This window comes from Falco punctatus, assembly GCF_963210335.1.
Source record: "Falco punctatus genome assembly, chromosome: 5".
Taxonomy (NCBI): Eukaryota; Metazoa; Chordata; class Aves; order Falconiformes; family Falconidae; genus Falco; species Falco punctatus.
The window spans coordinates 15,707,458-15,730,536 of record NC_137584.1 but is presented as its reverse complement, the minus strand read 5'-3'; the positions used below and the strand labels follow the sequence as shown (position 1 = coordinate 15,730,536).

The following is a 23,079-nucleotide window of genomic DNA, read 5'->3' as shown; positions in this document are numbered from 1 at the left end:
GTATTACGCCATATTTTATTACCTAACCATTTTGGAAAATGCTCCTGGTATAATCAGTAGTGAATAGAAGAAGCAGCTGTACAGAACTATGCACAATGCTGTTAGCACTTCCTGGCTAATGTGGCTTCAATATTTTTTGGTACCTAGAGTTAAATATTTTAAATACAACTGTTCTACGGTTTTTCTTCTGGGGAAAGCTGATAGCCTATGGACTGTCTTAACTTTGTGAACCTTCATGTACTTTTGAGAATATAGTTTTAAAATGTTATTTTCTCATAAAACTCAGTGTTAATAGTTTCCTAGTTTTTCAACCTTGTTAAAAAAATTTAGATTATATAACCTTCACTGACAGTCACAGAAGTATAACCACTTACAAATGCTTCTATATACAAGTGCTCTGTTAACTACAAGGATTGTCTTTCTGTCCTTATCAATAGTGTCATTCAAATTTAATATCCACCTTGAGCACAAAGTTGTCTTTGTCACTGTCAGGAAACAGTCACTACCATGTAACTCACACTCTTTTTCCAATGCATACAGCACTGCATTTGCCTCTCTTAGAATTTTTTTTTTTCTAAAGTGGTTTAGCCTACCAAGAAATCCTGATCAGATTTGCTTATTATTAACTATACTATAATCTTCTGTGGTCATCTGCACATTTCAACAGAGTTTTGTATTTTCTGCTATGTCAAAGTGCTACAAATAACTAGTCCAAAACCAAATTGCCATGATTTCCGTTAAAAACACTCACAGGGGACAATAACTCCTATTTGAAAATCATTTTCCTCTTTGACTATTCACTCAGGTTTTACTTAATTTAATATGGTTTACAAAAAAAATCTAAGTAAAATTTAAAAATGAGTATAACTACTTCACAGACTTTCAAACCTATAAGCCAAATACTGTATTAATATTTTAATCAGTTTGTATTTTTTCTAATTTTGGAAAAAAAAAATCCAAAATTATCTTAGCCAGAATTCTAGATCTTTTACAGTCCTGTTGGCAGTTGTTCATACCATTCATATCAGCTACGCAAACTGTGGTATCTTCTGCTTCATCTGGATGAGACAGGGAATATGTGGTGTGTGTGCTACAAAAAGCAGAACATGCAACTATTTGTAAACAACACAACTTTCCTGTGTCAATACATCTGATTGGCTATACCCATGGAAGTGTCATCAAGGTCTAGATTTCTTTTTTTTTTTTTTTTTTAATCCATTAGAATATTACTGGCTTCATTAAATGATTTATTTTTTCTTAATGAGTGAATTGCAGCAGAAAATATTTTTCCATCACTACCTGTCAGGTCATCTCATTAAATCCGCTTTGTCTAATGTGATCTGTTAACATAGCTTAATGAAAACTGGAATTGATTATGCAACTACACACTATTTTTCTATTGATAAATCTTATCTCAATATAAACATTAGGACTGTAGTTGCTAAGATAATGAGCAGCAACAGAAAGGACAGAGGGAATTATTTGTTACTGCCACAGCTGTACCCTAAATTAAGAAATATAAGAATTGAGATGGAAAAATATGAAATAGTAAAACATGAAATGCAAGAGAAGCTCCATTTCCTGAGAAGTAACATTTTCCATGTTTGTCTGACTCAACAGCAACATCAGTAAATGCTTCCTACAACAGCATTATTATCTAGCTTAAAGTTAACATACATTAGTCAGAGGGATTTCTTAATAAAGGTGGAAATAATTTTAGAAACATATAGAAAATTACTGAATATAATCAATGTAAGCAGAGTAACTATTAGCATTAGTTACTTATAATTAATACTAATTAGTGATCAAGGACTTATGCCAATAACCATTACAGCAATATTGAAAAAATAAAACTATACTATTTTAATTCTAAGTATTTCCTAATCTTTGAAACTAAACTAGAGATTGATTTAAAAACAAAACCAATTTTTAACTTAAATTTCAACATTGATCAGCTTAAATTCTTAAAAAATATTTTGTTGTAGGTTTGGTTGTGGGTTTGGTTTTTTTTTAAATTAGACTGCTTAGAGCCACTTACACAAAGGTACTGAATTTTTCAGTACTTAAAAATCTGTTCTTGTAAAAACAAAAAATAAAAGAAAATAATATAGTAGCTAAATTTCTCTCAGCTGAAATTCTCAAATTACTCATCAGTATTTGATTTTCTTGGAACACTGAAAATAGATATTTTCTATGGGGGAAAAATTAATTATGATCAAGGAAGTTACAACTAAGAGAAGCAAAAAAATGGCTGGATGCAATCCATGGTTCTTTGTGCCTTCAAGCAGAAGTTAACTTATAATTGATATACAACTGGTTATCTTCCAAATAGAGATGCCACACCACAGACTGATTGTCAAGGAAAAGGGCAATGATTTTCAACTGTGGTTAAGTACAATGTACATTTTCAACAAAATTTTGAGTAATTTGTATCTGATCCTTTAGTATTCTTCATGCTTTCCTCTCTTTGTCTGCTCAATCTTATTTGTCAATCCCAAAGGCCTGTGATAGCAATTTTCTATCAGGTACTATACCATACTATTCTGATGCCTTCTGTAGGCATCAAAGTTTAAACAACAACAACAAAAAATTCCAATCTTTGCTGTGCCAGGTCATTTAGCTCCATCTTATAGCCTAATTCAGTGTCTGATAAGAAAGCATCACATTTTATACTGGTCATGGAAGTGTATTTTTGAGGGTTATTTTATGAAGACATATACTGTTATACACCTATTTTGCTTGTGTCTAAGAGTACATGTTAGCACACTTGCTAACTACACAAAAAATTTGGTGTCCAATTTTTGTTTGCCTTCCTAAAACTTTGGATTTTGATTTCTTTTTCTGTTTGATTGGTATTCACTTTGATTTCTGCATGTCGGATACATTGTACTTGCTGACTAATTATATCACTTTTGTATTCTAATTGTTATACTGTATTTTTTGCTTTTGCTTGATATAAGTGGACGTAAGTAGCTGAGAAGAGCTAAAAGCAATGTTTCTGTTTTGAATCTAATTTTTCTACCATGTAGGCAAGTTAACTGGGAGATACAAGCATTTTTAAATCAATATATCTTTTCACAAACCCTTTTATTTCAGTGCAGCAGAATGGGCTCAGTATTTTGTTTCATCCGCTATCAATAACGAGGAGAGGTAAATTCTCACAGAGAATTCCTCACCATCTATTTTATTCTTCTGTGGGTATATTATATATAGTATACTCAACAAAGCAAGAATTATGTTCTTCTAAGTATGGATGGTTTAGTACTCTGCTAGCGTAAATCTCTGATATGCAATCTTTTTGCAAATAACCTCAGATTTTGTGTTAAAGTACATTTGTATACTATTGCTCTAGTTAATATATATTTAATGGCAGTATTAAAAGTATTCTTAAACCAAAATTTAAAACAATTTTCAGAATTAAAAATTTAGCAGATGAAAAATACTTCCTTCAGTAATACACTATTCATTAATTTCTAAATTTATCATTTACATGTATTTATTTCACTAACTTTATCATTCTTTTAAATAAAATTATTGTTACAAATCTGTTATAGATCTGATTACGTATCTGTGGAAGTGCAAATATTTGAATGAGTAACATGTCAACCTAAACAGGCGATCCTGGCAATTAAGATCAGGGACTAAGGGTAAGGATAAGATGCAGCAGCTGAGAGACTTCAATGCAGTCAACAGTGGCATGAATTTAATTCTTAGTAACACTTGAAAAGTCCACAACTTAGTCTAACAGAATATGCACACAGAACAAAATGAAAAAAATACAGGCTGGCCACTTTGAATAAATGACTGTAAGTTTGTTTGGGTTTTTTTTGTTCCCATAAGCAAATAGAAGAAACAATCCTTGGTCACCTATATAGCAGTTTTCAGATCAGGTAAGATTCAAGAAACATGAGCAAAAGTAAGGAGTCAGGTGGAAAGTGTTGGGGAGAAAATATCAACACCTCTTTAGCTTTTGTGACTAAAAGAAAGGCAAAGATATTTGGACTGAGTGAATAATTACATGCAAGGAATTTTCACAGAAACTGTCAGGACCTTGAATGCATCAAGAGGCTGTAATTGGCCTGACCTGGCTATAGTCATCTTTCTCTCTTTGGTGACCTCTTTCCCCTCTCTCACAGCTTTAACTGCCTGTGTTCAAGGTCAGCTCTGATGCAGCGCAGCACTGTCACCTTGGATCACCCTACTGTGAAAACAGAGCTCACCTCTGAGATGTCTACGCTTTCATTCATCTACTCGTGAGCTGTATAAGCTCAGGCCTTTGCACTAGACCCTTTCCAGACAGTACACCTGCATCCAGCTTTGTATCCTGCTGATTCTGATCTGTTGACTTGACTACCCAGCTTGAATGCAAACCTGTTTCATCACTACAGACTTGTCTAGTTATCACTGGACTTCCAGGTGAATCTGTGGATTTGCTGTGTTCTTGTGGGTATTGAAGGACTGTGCACTTTGTTGGTAAGGACACTGTCCCTGCCAGCCTTGCTGTCACCCTTTGTTCCAGCTTTCCTTCCCTTACAGAGTAGACTACTCTTCCTACTCCTTGAAGCAAGGAGTAACAATAATACTAATACATTTTGTCTGAACACCCAAGCAGATAAGTGGACTAGAACTGTATAAATGGCTTTAGGTGGCCCTGCTTGTGCAGAGTGGTGGACAAGATGACCTCTAAAGGTCCTTTCCAACCTCAACCAGCTGTGATTCTGTGAGTGGTTTTTTAGAGTAACCTTTAAGTTGTTCCCAGTTACTGCTCTTAGAGAAGTTATTATTTCCTCTCTTTTGACAAGCTATGGCCAGCAGAATCTTGGTACATGATGGATCTTGCTCAACATTTTCAGGGGCTATTTTGAGAGTTAAGCAGAAGTAGTTTTTTTCAAATTGTCAGTTGGAATCAACCTCACCGCACTGCAGTTTCTTCATCACATTTCTACTTTGTATTATGTTTAAACTTGCTTATGTTTAGAATACTAGTTTGACTTCCATTAAAACAATGGCAACAGATGTTCTCAATTCAAACAATGTATTTTTAAAGGCTGCAACACAGCTGTGATTATAATTTCTGTGGATAATAACACAGGACCACAATTAGTTATATATTCTATTTACAATAAAAATACTCTTCATTTCTCTTACTTGATACAGTACTAAACATGGTCTTAGTAGAAAAGTTTTAAAAAATTCCATATTACCTAACTGAATTGTCCTTGTGTTACTGATTTAAATAAACAAAACACATAAATGTATGTCCCTCTTGTCTCTCAGAGTAATGAATGTATTTCAAGTTCTGCTTGTCTGAAGCTTTTATAATTTGGAGCACAGAATTAGTTTAACATGTATTAAATTACTTACAGTGAATCCTCCAATTATGTTAAGACACAATCCTTCATTCAGACAGTTGATGCTGAGCAGCCTGCAGTAGTCAATTACTTCCTCACAGTTCTTTCCAGTGAATCCTGGCATGCAGCTGCAAATACACCAGTGTATTTTAGAGGACTTGCATTTTAAAAAGTAATTGTATTTAATTATGTTCCATAATTCTATTAAATAATATTTTGCAGTAACAAAACAGATCTCATATGTTATTATAAATAAAAAAAATATGTTTTCAAGCAATTAAAAATCAGTTGCATGATTCTGGATATTTTTGTTTCTCCATAAAGTGGTTTTTTTTCATTAATTGAAGCCTGTTCACACCAATACTTCATATAATCTTCTGGAAACAAAAAACAATCTAGAATGAGGCAATATTTAGTAAAAAGCTATAAAAGAGGTTTTGGAAATCTATTAGAAAGGGTGGTTCAGTTAAACCACCAGAGAGAAAAATTAGAAATACGATGATAAATGAGGTTTAAAGCAGTTAGCATCAATCATTACTAATGATTAACAAAGAGTAGTCAATAATGACATGTTTAGGTATGTAAAGGAACAACGTAGGGAATCTGTGGAGAGAACAGTGCACAGTTGTTTTTCTGTTTCTTAATTACAATTCAGTTTTGTTTTTTTTAAAGACAAACCCTAGCATTCTGCTTGTGTGACTATTATTTCTGTGTGATGCCAATGGAGCTGTGGAAAACTCTTCTATGGTAAAAGGAACTGCAGATATTTCTTCTGCTTCAAGCCAGCACTTGTCATTAGTATGAGAAAACCCTTTTCTTATTTAGCACTCCAGTGTTCAAAAAATCTCCTGTACACAAAGAAAAAATATGAGATTCAAATGGATAGTAAACAAGTCTTACCCAAAAGAAATAATGGAACAGCATAGAAAAATATTTAAGTATTTATATCTTTCTCAAAATGTGCAAAAAGTGAAATCCGGACCACAACTCTCTTCTGTGTTTTGATAGATATAAAATTCTGGTCAAATTCAGTCCATACATTCTTACAGAAATACTTAACATCTTCCTCTGTTTAAAGGCTCTTTCTGGTAGCATGGAAATAAAAGATTTAAGTTGAAGAGAAAGGAAATGGCTCGTTAGCTGAAAGTTTGTTTTTGTGAAAGAACCTAAAAGTTTCTTTAGCTTTTTCTGAGAGGTATTTTATTTAATGACTCAGCCCAGAAGCTGGCAGTCATGAAGGTGACACAGAATTGCTTCTGGTTTTTCTGTACTCTTGCTCCTAATGGATATGAGGTTCAGTCATGTTTCCCCTTTTTGTAAATAATGCAATCTCTGGTTTCAGAAAGTATGAAACCTCTCACAGTTACGTAACATACAAAAGTAAATTATATGTTTTCAATAGCAAATAGTCAGGCAACAATATTCAATAGAAAGTATCTGAGTTAACCCTGTTTTCTAAATCAGTTAAAGATGCACAGAGGCATTTGCAATGTCTGGAAGCTTAAGTCATTTATTAACCATTGCTGAAGTGTTAAACAGGCTGCATTTCACCAGAAACCCCTAGAGACCATCCACATAATCCATACATAGAACCATTTGGACAGAGGTAGATGGGTATGGCCAAACCTTCTCTAAATAGTTATGTTCTTTGAGGCCAGTATAGAAACAACCACAGGAAGACACTCTATGAAAGTGACAATGGACTACATAATCCTCACTCCCCTCTTGAAAAAAGTTGCTGTATGTAAATTCTATAATTATATTGCTGCCATTTCAATTACTTGGAGTCAAAGTTCTTGCAAAGTCTATTCTTAAAAAATTTCCAGTTCACATATTGTAGCTAAAGGGAGTTTTTTATAATACTTAGTTGCTTTTATTTTAGCATGGTCGAAGATATCAGTTAGTTGCATATTTATTTTCCCCTCTGAACAGAAGTACTCATCAACAGCGTATTTGTTTCTTTTATATTATAGCACTATTCATCCATATATTATATGTATATATAAAAGGAATATAAAATATAAAATAAATGTAACAATAAAATGTAAAATAAAATAAAAAATGTATATTTTGTTATAATTGGATTTTTAAATAACACTGAAACCCGAACCAGAGCAACTAAATTATAACATTGGTTTTACTGATTTGTTTTTACCTATGATCGGCAATCAGGTGAAAATGCTCCTAACTTTCTTGGTTCAATTTATTTAGGTAATCTATGACTTTCTAAAAATACGTAATTTAGTAAGCCAATTCTAGAAACTACTTTTCCTAATTTTTATATTTGCTCATTTTTCCTGTTTTTGTTTTTATCATTGTTTGGCAATAGACATACCAATGCCAGAGACCATAACAGTAAATTAATAGCAAGAAAGTTGACAGTAAAGTTCCAAAGATTACACTAACAGAATGAATATTCTCAGAATCCATTTTCTGTGACTTTTTATTGTCCTAAAAAAAATGGATAATAGAAGAAGATACAAGGTAAACAATCACAATTTATTGTGATGGATATCCTTGTTCACTGCCTACTTGAATTCACCTTAAATTTTGACATTTAAGGAAAAAAATATGTTACTATTACATTCTTAGCACAAAGCTGTATATGATATCAAGACTGAAGGGATGGAATTAGGATACGAGATAGTCATAGATCATAACTGAAGTGGGGAAAATTAAATTGAGTCTGTTTGGTTTTCCATTCTAAACATATAGCTACTGCTTTCTCAAAGAAGAAAAGTCAAGCAGGTAGAAGCTGAGATGGTGATGGTTATGAGCAGAATGCAGCTTAGGCATGAGAAGCACATAAAGTAAAACAAAACATAAGGGAATAAAAAGGTCAATTCAGCTATTATTTGGATTTGTATATGCATGTGAGCTAAAAAATTACATTTATTTAAAATGTTAAATTCCTAAAAGTGGATCAGGTAGTAGTATTAAACTGAATGAAACACATGCAGGTTTTTGTGGAGTAAATAGACATAGTCATAACCTACAGTCTTTGACAATGATTACTAAAAATTAAACAAAACTGCCACTTGAAACTTTGAATGAGTGGCCTCAAATCTCCCAAATAAAGCAACATACTTCATGGTAGGTTTCCTTTGGGTAAAGCAAATTAAAACATGACTCATAGCCAGAAAACTCCCAACTTTGTGACTTAAAACTGAAACTGTTAAACCACTGTTCCTATAACTCCTCTTAAATCCTGTTATTTAAGTAGGTAAGTAAGATGTAATTTACAAGGAGAATTTTGAATCCTAAAAATAGAAAACCCTGCTGACTCTTGGCCCTCTCTAGAAGTTGGCACCTCCTCTACATTTCAGGACTCTGACTTTGGCAAGACTTCAGCTCTCACAAACAATCTGATCTCCTTGTGAAAAGTACATTATTCATATTCCCTCAAAATGCTTTGTCTCACCTAAATGTCTTCTTCCAAAGTATACAGGCAAAATATACACAGAATTTACACTTATTAAATATTTTGGACTAAGTGGTATAAAACTGATTTTAATTTAACAACAAATGAGGAAATAATTTTCAATTTATTAACAACAAACAGTAAAAAATATTGCAATCACTAATAGGAGCCTTCATGGACTGAATGGCAAAACTAAGGCTGAGTACTGGAGGTTTTCAATATGCTTTTCGACAGGGTGATCGATAATCTCATCTAAGCTCCCTTTCCCACAAAAGGTTGAACCAAATGGTCTTTTGAGGTTTCTTCCAAGCTGGGCTGTTCTATAATTCTACTGAACCTAAATTCCAATGCTGCCATATTTTACAAATGATAAAAAGTCTGCAGTTTTAGTATCAGGTTTAGGACAGCAGTCAAGGCTCTCTGTGTCCCTCTGTACAGAGAAAATTGGGAACATCCAGAGGATGCTTCATCCCACCTGTCCTGGATATGTCTTTTTGGAAGAGATGAGTCATTTTCTGGAGTTCTTCCTTCACTAAGGAAGTTTGGTGTGCAGCTTGGATGCTAGAGAAAACCATGTGGATTGAACACCATCCAAAGTTTTTTCTTAAATGGTATGCACAGGGCCAAGCACTTGGCTTTGTACAAAGCTGACAGAGGCACTCTCCATTACTCTATCCACAGTGTTCTCTTTAGAATGTTATTTGCCCTTTTTACCAAGTTCTTAATGTCAAAAATAATAAGTGTATAACCTGTCCCATTTCTCAAACTAGCTCTCCACAAATGTGTCTTGCCTGTCTTGTCAAATGTGTATTTTACAGATAGCAAAACTGAATGCATGAATAATACACAAATATTAAAAGTAAAAACTAAGCAGCAATGATATTAATAGGATCTTAATACCTGATATTAGAAGAAAACAGTATTGTACCATCTGAGCCCCAAACTAAGATCTCTAGCACCTAGCTTTACCACGTAACTTAAGTGATTATTTTGATAATCAATACAAATGGATTCTTAATTGCCCATTTTTGCTTTCTGTTAATTTGATCTAAATCTTGCCTTCCACTTTTATTGTCACAAGGTATATCAATGGAAAGACTGTTAAATCACCATGCCTTTCCATAGCTATTTTCATTAACCAATTTCTACTGTACAATGACTTTCATGGTACAAACCATTTCTACCAGTGCTTTGTGAAATTATAAATTATTCAATCTGCATTGTACACGGAATTTTTTTTAAATAAGTTTTTTTAAAAGAAAGATAATCTATATCTTGACATTAATTTTTCATATTATGCATATTTTAAAATGTAAACTTCAGGCATCGTTTCATACTAATTCATGCAACAACATAGTGTGTAAAAGACTGACTATATAACAGTAAATTATTAGTAGCTTATATCTTGGCTTAAAGTATTGGAAAATAAATGATAACACTATTGTTCTGTGCATATATAGATATACATATCTATATGGAAAGATCTAACTGAGTATGTGTGTGCACATGTTTGTGTGTATGTAGTTAGGTATAAATGTAAATACAATTATAAGGCTTTTTTCCTTCTTTGGGAAAATTGTAAACTTAGTTCTACTTATAGTTTACTTTCCAGACTTCTCAGCTGAATTTCTTATGATGGACTGTAACTTTATGCTCTGTACTTCTGTAATGTATTTGCAGTTTGTAAGTTCAGTTAGAATGTGTTTTCAGAATTCTGTGTACAACAGCTTTCAATTTTCTGCTCTTATGAATATCCTAATATTTGAAAGTTGTTTACTGCACTTCAGTAATGTTTACCAGAACTTACTTCAGGCAGCCAGATAAAAGCCAAGAAAATAGGAAGAAGAAAAATTGTACTCTTAATGGTGTAAGAAAATATCTAAAAACTATTTAAAGTGGGATGAAATTATACACCAGGTTACTTCTGTTATTTTCAAGTGGATAAATTTTAGTATGATCTTTCTGAATAAAACACTTCCTAATATGCTGCTTGAAGGATCAATCTAAGACCTATTAATGCATGTCTGTGAATTAGAAATTAAATCAGTTGTCTTGACCTTTCACAAACAACATAAACTTCATGCACTCTGAAAGTAGTACCTGTAGTATACATGCCATCAATGTGCCGTTTTATATATTTTATGTTACAGTATTAAAGATGAAATAATTTATAACTTCTTAAACACATTCTTTTTTGTCGCACTTCTAGAGTTGTCAAAAAGGCTAACACAATACAGCGCCAAAACTAAATTTAAAAAAAATGTTAGAAATTTATATTTTTCTGTGTTCTCTGTGGCTGATAGTGTATTTTCTTTCTGCAATCAGTGGGATATCATCAAGTCATCCAATGGAATACTGAAATAAATTAATTTCTAATCTTACCGGCACTTATAGTTCTGCTGATCAGATACACAAGTAGCATTATTTAAGCAAGGCAATAATTCACATGGATTCAGTATTCTCTCACAGAACTTGCCAGTGAATACTGACAGACAAATACATGCCACATCCTATAAAAAAGAAGGAAATAAGAAACAATTATTTGTTGTACCCAAGGCAATAAAAAAATCAGTGTTTACTTCCATTACTATAAAGATCTAACTAGGACAGGGTTTCATCATATTAAACAGACTACAAAGACAGAACAAAAAGCAGTTTTAGCCCCAGATAGGTTACAAACATAATTTAGGGCAAGTGGAATAGGCCTTCCAGCACAGATTATACCATAGTTGGGTTTGCTGTCTGGAAATATACCAGCTCTAAATTTGGCTGGCTTTGTGATTTCCTAACTGAATCAAGAAGAGGTTTTTTTTTAATTCATTTGGGTTTTTTTCCTAATTTCTGAATTTGTTCCAATGTAACATTTGCATCTGTTGAATAGTGACAGTGCACCAGGTACATCATATACCAAAGGATATTCACTAGCTAGAGTAGGAAAGAAAATGGTGTAGTATCATTTTTCCCCTTCAATATGAAGAACAGAGACTGTGCTTCTCTGTGATGGAGAAACATATCTCTCAGTCACTGCAATCTTTAATTTACACAGTAAGAACAGCAAGTTATTAAGAAAAACCCAACCAAACAGCTGAAAATGTTCAGGTCTTTCTTTAGAATTGGTCTTAAAGGCATGATCAGAATACTTCATTTTTACACCTACTGAGATATTTCTATACGTGTGAATCAAACTACCTGATCTGTTTCTCTACAGAAATGATTGTACAAAATAGTATGTGCTAGTTTATCTAATAGGCAAAATACTTAGATAGATTGCATCATTTAGAAATCTATCAATTTTTTCAGCAATTTAGATGTCTCTTTTTTTTTCTCTGTGGGTGAGTATGTATCACTGGTATGTGATAATGATCTTTTGAACTCTTCTTTCACTATTTTGGTTCTGTGTAATCACTGCTATTTGCAATAGTCATGCTAATAAAAGAAGGTTGACAATGAAGTTTTAAATATAACCAGATATGAGTCTATTATCAAACCTTTGTGAGTCTACATGAATTCATTCTAATTAAAAAAAAAAAAATAGAACCAGATACCATAGGAAAAGCAAGAAGAGGAAACAACCACTTTCATGGAACAGATCCTCTTGCAAGCTGTGTTCAAGACATGTGGATGACAGGGAGGTGATTAGAAACCACCAACATGGTTTCAGAAAGGGAGAATCATGCCTGACTTCTTAGGTGGCTTTCTGTGGCAGAGTGACTTTACTGATGGATAAGGGAAGAGGAAATGATGCCATCTACTTCTATAAGGCCTTTGACATCATTGCACACATCATTGCTGCTAAATTGGAGAGATACGGATTCAATGGATAAGGAATTGGCTGGATGGCCATTTCCAAAGACTTGCAATCAACAGTTCAATGTCCAAATGGAGATCAGTAACAAGTAGTACATGGACCTGTACTGGGTCTGGTACTGTTCAACATCTTGATTAATGACACAGACAGTGGGATTGAGTGCACCCTGAGCAAGTTTGCACCAAGATGAGTGGTACAGTTTATTCACTAAAGGGAAGTGGTCCCATACAGAGGGACCTTGACAGGCTTGAGGAGTAGGCCCATGTGAACCTCATGAGTTCAACAAGGTCAAGTCTAAGGTCCTGTACCTGGGTCAGGGCAATCACCAGTATCAGGACAGATGATGATGAATGTATTAAGAGCAGCCCTGTGGAGAAGGACTTGGGGATACTGGTGGATAAAAAAATTGGATATGAGCTAGCAATGTGAGCTTGCAGCCCAGAAAGCCAATTGTATCCTGGGCTGCATGAAAAGAGGTGTGGCCAACAGGCTGAGGGAGCTGATTTTCCCACTCTGCTTTCATGAGATGCTACCTGGAGTACTATCTTCAGATCTGGGAATCCCAGCATAAGACAGAGATGTACTTGTTAGAGTAAGTCCAGAAGTGTGCCACGAAAATGGCTATAGAGAAAAGCTGAGACAAGTGGGGTTGTTCAACCCTGAAAAGAGAATGCTCTAGTAGATCTTGAGTAGATCTTTCAGTACTTATAGGGGGCTTATAAGAAAGATGGAGAGAGATTTTTTAAAAGGATCTATAGTGATAGCAGAAGGAATAATGATATTAAACTGAAAAATTTAGATTTAGGTTAGGTGAAGGAATAAACTTTTTACAGTGAGGGCGGTGAGACAGTGGAACAGATTTCCCAGAGAAGCTGAGGATGCCCCATACCTGGAAGTGTTCAGGATCAGGTTGGATAGGGCTTTGAGTAACCTGGTCTAGCGGAAAATGTTCCTGCCCACAGCAGGAGGGTTGGAACTAGATGATCTTTAATGGTCCCTTCCAATCCAAACCATTCTATCATTCAGTGATTCTATGACATTATGTTCAAATAGGGATCTCTGAAGTTTATACTTACATTCGGCAAATCTATACATGTACCTCTGTTCTGACATGGCCTTGAAGAACATTCGTTGATATCAATTTCACAATTTTGACCAAGAAAACCAGCAGGACAATCACAAATATATCCTGGCTGATTATATTGACATATGCCCCTGTTCAGGCATGGCTGAGATGCACAAGGATCACCAGGTTCCTCACAAAATGGACCTAGAAGAAATAAAAACAAAAAAATTAGGGAGTCTTTAAATGAATGATGCTTCTTAATATGCTGCCCATAAACAATAATTTGTCACTAATTTATATTTCCCTATGATTTCCTTTTTTTCCTTCCTTTTTCTTTAAATTTTAGGAGGGATTGAGAGGCTGTGTTTTTCTTAAATTTTTTACACTGTGAAGTTCTAGTAACTGACTGGGACACCTTAAACTATCATCATTTAAAAAGCAAAGGACTTAAAATATTCCTGTACATTTTGTTTGTTTTGCTGAATAAACATGTTAGAAATATGTGAGAGTGACTAAACTAATCTGTTAGCAAAGGGAGGAGGAGAAGGGGAACCATAGTCCCAGGAGACACTGAATAGTCACTGAACATCTCCCTTGCAGTGATTATTATTAAGGGAACCTGGATCCAGTGGACTTTCAGACCAAGGAGATTCTTCACATTCCTGTTTATAGATCCAGCCAGTAGTGGAGTTGAATGTATTCTGTAGGTGCACATGCAATCACACGTACGCACACACTACAGACACAGTGCCCACATGGATCAACATGAAGAGCAGTGCCTTTCTCTGCACAAAAACATAAACACCACTCAACAAGAAAGAACTGCAACAATGGCTCAAGCATTTTCCTTCTTTCTGGCTAGTCAATACTGAAGTTCAACAGCAAACACACCCCCCCTCTTTTTCTAAATGCATAAATACACCCATATTAATGGATCCCTCAAATATCTGCATAGGCTTTAAGACTGTCTGATATCTATACTTGGATCCTGAACCTCTTGCCAACTTGCTGGCTCAGACCTTGAGTCATTCCAGATCTAGGTATCATTCTAGTTGCTGGCTAGTCCATCTTAAAAGCCCACCCCTGCCCACCAGGAAGGGTGGTAAAAAACAGTAAAGAAGTAGTAAAGAAAAGGGACTGCAGTGATCAGACACAGGCTCATCCAGAGAAGCATAATGAGCTGCAGCCTGCTTACATTCATCCAGCCCTTTTATCACCTTTTCTCTGCATTTTCCCATATTTGTACTTCTGTCCACCTTGATCCCTACCTTTCTTCATCCTTTTTTTCTCCCAGATAAACAACTCTTACCTAACTGTTTGTCCCCATTGGCCCCAGTTTTGTTGCCTTTATACACAAATTCAGTATTTCTGATATGGTTTCCTAGGTAATCTTGGCTTTGGGTAATGGTTACCCAGTCTCTGTTGGACTTGAAAGAAAATAATTGAAAAAATGTGTCCAGTTCCCCCCTTTAATTATCTGTAAAGTTCTCCTGTCTCTCACAAAATTCTCCCTTAACTATCTGTGAAATCTAGTCTTCCCTCTTGGTGTTATCTGTAACATTTGTCAGCCACTCAGTTACTCCTTAAGCTCAGCAGCTTCTCACTATGTTCAGTAGTTTCCCATGTTCTTTCTGTTCAGTTATTGTAACCCCAGGCAGGGGCTTACTAATCTGCATGCATATCTCAACAGTTATGAGCTACCTAAGTATTTTAGACAATTAACTCTTTGTAGTTCTGCAATGTCAAGGATACAATGGAATTATAGCAGCTAGGAATTTACTTCCATTTACTTCTGGAACACTATGTAGCAAATATGCTCTTTACATATCTTGTGCTTTGGTACTCTAATTTAAACCACCTTCCTCACACATACTTACCAATCAGTCTCCTTTTTTAATAATTTGCTGTAGCAATAACGTTAACTTGATAATAAATCTATTCTGTATTCTGAAGTAGTAGTATGTATTGATTCTGCATTTTGCTAGTAATTTGAATCAACCGAATTAAAAATAGTCATAAAAGAATAAATTATACTTTACAAAAATATGTAGACTTTTGAAATCACAGCTGGAATACTTTAAACTCAGAATTGTAAACTGCAAGGTAAACATAGCTAATTAATCCTAAACCAATTAATAGATAAGTATGTGAGCCTCTAACAGTTTTCTTAACAGACTAGCTATGTAGAACAACAGTAATTATGTGGAACATTTACCAGAAGATGCAGTAAATCTTAGATTACCAATAGATCTAGCTCTATTATATACCAGAACAGCTAATGCTACAAACACTAAACATTAGCAGAAAAAGGATCAAAATAATTTCTATCTCTCAGTGAATTGGAAATAGTTGTTCCAATAAAGCAAAATGAATTGGATATTTCTTTTAGGATGTATTATTCACTTCTCTTTAGCATGAGGGGACTTTCAAAGAATCTTTTGTGAAGCTGTTGCTATCGCTCATCACCACAGTAACCAAATTACACTAAAAGTATATTGCAACTTGCAGATGTTAGGGGTTGTTAATAGGAAAATCTAAGGCGACCATTGCTCAGAACAAGGCCATGGATGGTATTAGTGCATATATAAGAGAACATTTGCAACATGATGTGGATTGGTCAATTGCTTCTTATTATTCATTTTATTATTTTGCTGTCCTGTTTTACTTTAACACAATATCGCACCCTGGCAGTACTCATAGATGAAGTTACATATCAATGCTTATCCTACTTTTTTTTTTCCTCTTACTGGGCGCATGTGACAAGAATGAGTGCTCCTGTTCCCACCCACATTGCTAAACAGAAGGCAAACTAGCAAGTGGTCCCAACTGCTCTACCCAACAGAAATCCAGAAAGTGTAGTTCCACAAGCCAAATTGATTAATTTGTTCCTGCCATTGTTTCTACCATTCAAACCATTCAATCCTCCCCACCTTTTCTGCCACCTTTACCAAGATTTTTTTGGCCTTTTGTTAAACAATGACACTGGATGGAATTATTAGAACAGGATAATACTAAATGAACAAAATAACACAGAACAATGAAGGCCAGCTGGGGAAACCAGATGAAAGAAGTATCTTTTTGGTAATGCTATGTTCATGTGTAGGAAATGGTAAACTAGGAAAAGGGCATTGTTCTGCTAAGAAAAGAGATAGTGCAACTTTCTTTTAGGGAATACTAAAAGTAGCTAGAAGAGGAATAGAGAAAAGCCCGAGAGGAGATAGGAAATATTGTTAAGCACAGGATGAGACACGTATACAGGAAAAAAAATGTATGGTTCAAGGATCTCAAAAAAGGTGTTCATTTTCTTTTCTCCTTGGCATCTCCTTGTAAAGGTCAAAAAAAAAAAAAATTTCTTCTTTTTGTTAATTTGAAAAAACAGTGCATTTAGTCTGAATAGGGAGCCAATTACCTAACCAGGTCAAGAAGGATCAATTTAAATGAAGATACTGAGGTAGCAACTGCACTCATGGTCTAAAACATGAGTCATATCTTTCACAGGTCTATCTAGAGGGAATGCAATAAAAAACTATCAACTGCCTAATGTCTTTTAGGTATAAGTCAGTCTTGAGCAGGAATGTTTCTTTAATCATCAAAACTACTTATGTCTTTGACGTTCCTCTGCTTTAGAATTTCTCTTATTCAGCATCTTATGTGCAAAACAGGAGCAGTGCTTTTCACCTGAACATGCATGCATGATGAATTTGACAAATCAAGTCAATAAATGGAATTCTGGACAATTGGTGTTTTGAGCTTTTTATTCTATCACACTCAAACTATTTTCTAAAGAAGATTGAAAGTTGACTTGATTACAATGCTTGGATGGAGAAAATATCAAGCACTAAACAGATTGTTAATTCAGTGGAGAAAAGCGTAACAAAAGCAACTGACTGAAAAGAGAAGCAAAACCAAATAAAGTTAGAAACACGTCACATATTTTTACCAGTGAGGTCTCTGTACCAGACTACCATGAAAGAACTGGATTCTACAGTTGCTGATGTCTTCACATCAATGCTTTTTGAAAGATACTACTTAAATACGAGACACCTTAATAAATAGGTAAGCAATGTAACAATCTTTGGATAGAATAGATGAACAACTGGTGCTCTAAACTTGCAAATCTATCTACTTTGACTCAAAATCTATACAAAACCTCCTGATAGTTGTGCAAATTTAGGAATTCATTCCAAATTTCCATTTTTAAAATTTACGTATTTTTGTCATCATCAGTGTCTCTTGTTAAGGTAAAACTTAACTTCATAGCATGCTGATGTTGACTGACCTCTTGAGTGCTGTTGTTAGAAGCAAGGTAAACAGGGAACAGGATGAAAATAGATCTCTATAACATGAAGTCAAATGCAAACCCCTGAAGGAGGTTTAGCAATGAACAATGCAACTGGGAACAACAGATTAGTCCAAATTGCACATGCATATTGAAAATTTTTGTACACATTTAGGAGACCTGAGACTTAAATTAGAAAAAAATGCAAGAAAAATTCTTTTAACTGGATAGATCTGATGCATAACCTTCTATTCTACACTGATATCAATAACAACATAATATATGCATAGAATTTGATGTAGGTGCTGGTTTTCTGTTGCCAACAAATTCAGCAGAAATAATTCTTCTCTCAATCAGACCCAAAAAGGCATTTGCTGAAAATACTGAAGTCCCTTTAGTGTTCACTGATGAATAATTAACTACTCAAAGTTGTGATATATAGCTCAAATTCTCAAGAAAATAAATTCAGAAACCATGGTCTAATGGGAGATATCTGATTCAGGAAACTTCAGCATTAAAAAACCTAGTTATCAGCTTGGTTGAATATCTTGATTAAAGAGGAAAATTCAAGAAATTAAAGACATAATCAGTAGGATTAGTTCACCATGGTTGTTCAACACAGTGAATTGTTGTTAGGTTTACTTCAATAAAATAAAAATTGCGTAACATTAAAATGCAGGTATGAGTGAGTAAAGATTATCCTATAGACCAATATAAAAGCTTCAGTTTAAGGAACTGAACTTTTTTTCCAGCATTTTCTATTGCTTTTACATGTGAAAAGGATGAAATCCCTCACCAAAACAAAAAAAGTTACGAAACCCCCCAGGCATTCCTTGTTTGATTTAACTGTATCCCTGTTAGTCTTCATTAGTTATACCATGTTATAATGCTAATCCATTAAAAGTCAAAGGACATTACTGACACCACTGATACGCATCAGTCCATTCATTAATATACCACATAGAACTATTTACATAAATATCTGGGGTTACTGATTAAAATAAATAGTTTTTATTTTTCATAGAAATCTTTCTGAGTTTCATATTTATACACCAATTTCTCTTTACAAGGAGTAAAATACATGAAGAACAATATTAGTATACTATGCTTTAATATGATTTCATTACTTTTGTTTTGTTATTCCTCTAATGAAAAATCAATATTTTCTGGAACAGTTATGCATAAGGAACAGTAAAATATTTCAGGAAACAGTTAAGTGAAAATACTTCTGCAATTAAATTAATGCCTGTCTTCATAGCTCAGTTATGTTATAACTTATAGTTAGTCCAATCCAGTTCACTACTTGTTTTTACTTTCCGGTTTCATCAGCTGCCCTTCCTTTTAGATGTAAAACTGAGTCTTAAATTTTCTCTTTGTTGAAAGAATTATTTAATTTTTTTCTGTTTAAAAGCATCAATAAATCACAAGCTCTTGTCTTATACATCCGAACCCTGAAATTTGCCAGTATTACTATTGGTACACTAAAGCATTAATCTTTGAAATACAAATACAGTATTTGCATGTTCATATAAATTTATAAACAAAACCAATGAATGATACTTTCCTGAATATAAAATTTCAATAAAGTTTGAATCAAAATGAAATCTACTTAAACTTCATCTACTAATCTTAATTTTAGACCAAATAGGCAGTATCAAAGCTCACTGATGTGCTTTATACAAAAGCTCCAATCAGCAGACTTGAAAATAGACATTTTGGAAGTAAATGAATGACAGGAACATTAGCTTCCACCAGAGGAACCTATTAGAGAGTAAATTACAGTACTGCTGGAAAAACTCATCAAGAGTTCAAGAGTCCTTGTAAACTTCTAGTTATCTTGACTAACCACTGCATTCAGAAATTCTAAAATAGTCAAAACAGATAGTACTGGGCTGATTCTGAGCTGATGCCACCCTGTCCACTGCTAAGGCAGTGTGCATGGGGCTGTCACTGTTTCTGGAAAGCTATTATTCCCTGGGGCAAGAGCAGGGCATCACCCTAGTCATAACAGATCAATATACGATTTCTGGCCTAAAATAACTTTCTAGTGTCTCCGTTTGTTGCAGATGGGGTGTTCAAATCACTGCTATGGGCAGCAGGAAGAATAGCCATAATGTTCAAATTGACAGCTATGACTTTTATCAAGAACACCAATGCTGCCCACTCACAAGTCCAGCTTTAAAATTGTCTTTCCCCTTGCAGCCAGCTGCTGGTGTTTATCACACACCAGGTACAGAAGAAAATCTGCTGGTCCATTAATAGTGAATGCACTAATACTCCATGTTTTTTACTACAGTAAAATTATATGATTACTTAACAATCTTTTGAGAAGGTGGTTTTAAAAATTGCAATTGTTACTGCTTTCTCTAAGAAGGCAACATTTTCTCCAGATAGTATTAGTACAGTTCAGCTGCCCCACAAATGACAAGACGTTTTCCTGTGCTCAAGTGGAAGGTATGTTCCTGATGGCACACGTACTTCTGTGAGAGGCTCAACGCTTCTGAGTTCTGAAGTATTCCACCTCTTACAGATGAGGAGGTCTCTCCTGGCATTCGTGGACTAGCATTGTGCCTGACATTATTCAATATGGTTTATAAAGATATGAATGGGAGGTACATTTTTTATTAAAATCCTAAATGATAATAGATCAAGTAAATACACTGCGTGGGACAGAAATGTTCTTCAACAAAATACAAAAGTCTCTGATTTCAAACTGTGAAAGTACAAAATATGAAAATAACCCCCCACAAAAATATTAAGTATATAACTATATAAATGGATACTAAACAACAAAAAAGTGACAAAAGCTTTGTGAACAAAATGAGAAAGAAGTCTATTGGACTGCAAAAATAGGCTTTATTTGCTCACTTTTCAGTGAAGAACAAAATACTTTCTCGTTCACAGGAAACAAAAGTTGATAATCATTGGTGAGAGATTTTAAGGTGCTTTTTTATATACATCACTAATGAGACTAAAATGAAATACTTCATGCCATTCTGAGTAAATGACAGACAATTCAAGGAAATTTAATACCAGGATGTGTCTCCCAAGTGAAGGTAGGCAGACTGGGCGATGGCATGCCATGCTGGGCTGGGATAAACCTAGTGATGCAGCTGGAATAGAGAAGGAAGAACAGAGAATCCAAGAGATGCAAGTTCTCCCTGGGTTTGCGAAGTACAGGCAATGGTTGATTAATCTAGTATGGATGGGAAACGAGGTATAGTAATTCAGCAGAAAAAGTTATTTAGAGATGTTTGAGAAGTTTCTTGTAGAAACAGGTAGAAAATAAGCTTATATTTAGAACAAATATGATCCAGCCCTTTCTGCTTTATTTCCTGTGTTTACAGCCAGCTAGAATTGAAAAGCAACATCCCTCCTGAAGAGCTTAATAATATGGGAAAGGGAACATGCCTCAAGCAACACTGTAAATCTATTAAATTCTCAATGGGCAAGGTGTTACTTAACACTTCGATGGATGTCTATACAAATCTCATTGGATACTGAAAGGTCTTGAACCTTTCTGTTCTTTGTGAAACAGGCAAAATATATTTTCTTCTCTTTTGTTTAGTGGAGTAATGAGTGGTAGCTTCAATACCTCTTAGGGGCAATGATTAGCAGCCTGTTGAAAGCCCACTGCTTTTATTTTTTTGGTGGTGGATAACACCTTAGGGCTTCTGTTTCACCTTAAGTTCTGAGTTATTCAGTTGCTTTCTAAACTTGCCTCTTTTCCAAAGGTCAAACCTTTAGAAGTTCTTTAGCTTGCATATCTGTTTTGTATCAAAGGAAACACTAAAACAAGGTTGTTCCATGTCCCATGGATATGCTTGGAACTTCGGCCTTGTCTCTTGAATATTTGAACAGCAATTTTTAGCAGAAACTTAGAATAAATATTTTTCTGAAACAGACATAACTTGATCATTATGCATAACAAGGGTTAAATGTTCTTAACTCTTTGCTCTGGAAAAAAGAATGAAAGTTTGCACTATTTTCCTGATATTTCACTCACTTAAGAGAGGAAGGGAAGGAGGAAGGATGGGAGATAAGGATTTGCTAGTGGGGCAGCTGTGCTCTCTAATCTCCAGAGTAAGCATGATAGGCATCTGCATAGACTAAAAAAAAAATTAGATGTCAAAGCAGTAAGCAGTCTGATCTGTAATTCAGGGTATTTTAAAGGCTTTCAGTTTATAGAATATATCAAAATTATTGACTGTGAAATAAATATATGCTCAATTTATTTCACAACTGATACACTAAAAACTTATTGAAAGGTCCAGATAACATATTTTAATTTTCTGTTTTATATATATATCAAAGAAGATTATTTGTCTTCACATAGGCATATTTAGACACTATTATAAGCAAAAAAAAAAATTATCTTTTTATATACCTTCCGTTCATATTTGCCCACTTGCCAGCTAATGCAGGATTACAAAGAAGTTAACCATTTTATTAACTGAAAGGACTCAATGTAGATCAACAAAAATAATACAATAGCAGTTAAAAAAATTAGCAAAGCTTGTACATATTTTAATATAATCACAGTAACAACATGAATGTTTTATTTATTTTAACATCTTATTACTGAAAAAATTGCATAAATATTTGGATTTTTTCTCTATAAACCGTACACAAAGTGTGAAATGCGATATAATGAGAAAGAAAGAAACTACAATTTAGTCGAAAGCCAATGTACATACAACAGTAGGATCCCCAAATGGAGAAATCTACTTTTTAAAGTCTTTTGCAAATGTACTGAGTAGAAAAAGAAGGGGAAATGTTGTGATTAATAAAAGGATGTATTTAAAAAACAAGAAAAAATGATGATGGAGACATTATTGCAGGGGAAGGAAAAAAAAAAAGAACAACAAACCAAAAAAAAAGGTAAACACAGTAGAAACTTGTCTCTAAATAATTACAGCTTTACCTATTTTGTTAAAACAGCCAGCCTACTTGCACCATAGGTAAAACAATCAAAAGATGTATTATGAAGCATGAAACCTAGAAATAGATGTGATTTAATTTAACATGAGATTCTAACAATTTGAACATGATTTGGGGTCTTTTATGAGGTCAGATTAAGGTTGTAAAGGTATGGTTCACATCTTTGATATCTGTAGTGGAAAAATTTTAGTATCAACATTTGAAATTTGTATA

At 34.2% G+C, this 23,079-nt stretch overlaps 1 protein-coding gene across 5 annotated transcripts in view; it reads right to left on the bottom strand.

Annotated features, from left to right (window-relative positions):
- Nucleotides 1-23,079, bottom strand: part of EYS (eyes shut homolog) — a 1,034,174-nt gene that overhangs the window by 799,564 nt on the left and 211,531 nt on the right. For all 5 annotated transcript variants that reach the window (XM_080388797.1, XM_080388796.1, XM_080388798.1 and 2 more), the window contains 3 exons: nt 13,657-13,850; nt 11,155-11,282; nt 5,365-5,479 (listed from right to left, as the gene is read on the bottom strand). In XM_080388797.1, the coding sequence (XP_080244923.1) occupies nt 5,365-5,479; nt 11,155-11,282; nt 13,657-13,850 (437 nt within the window). The remainder of the gene's footprint in view (nt 1-5,364; nt 5,480-11,154; nt 11,283-13,656; nt 13,851-23,079) is intronic.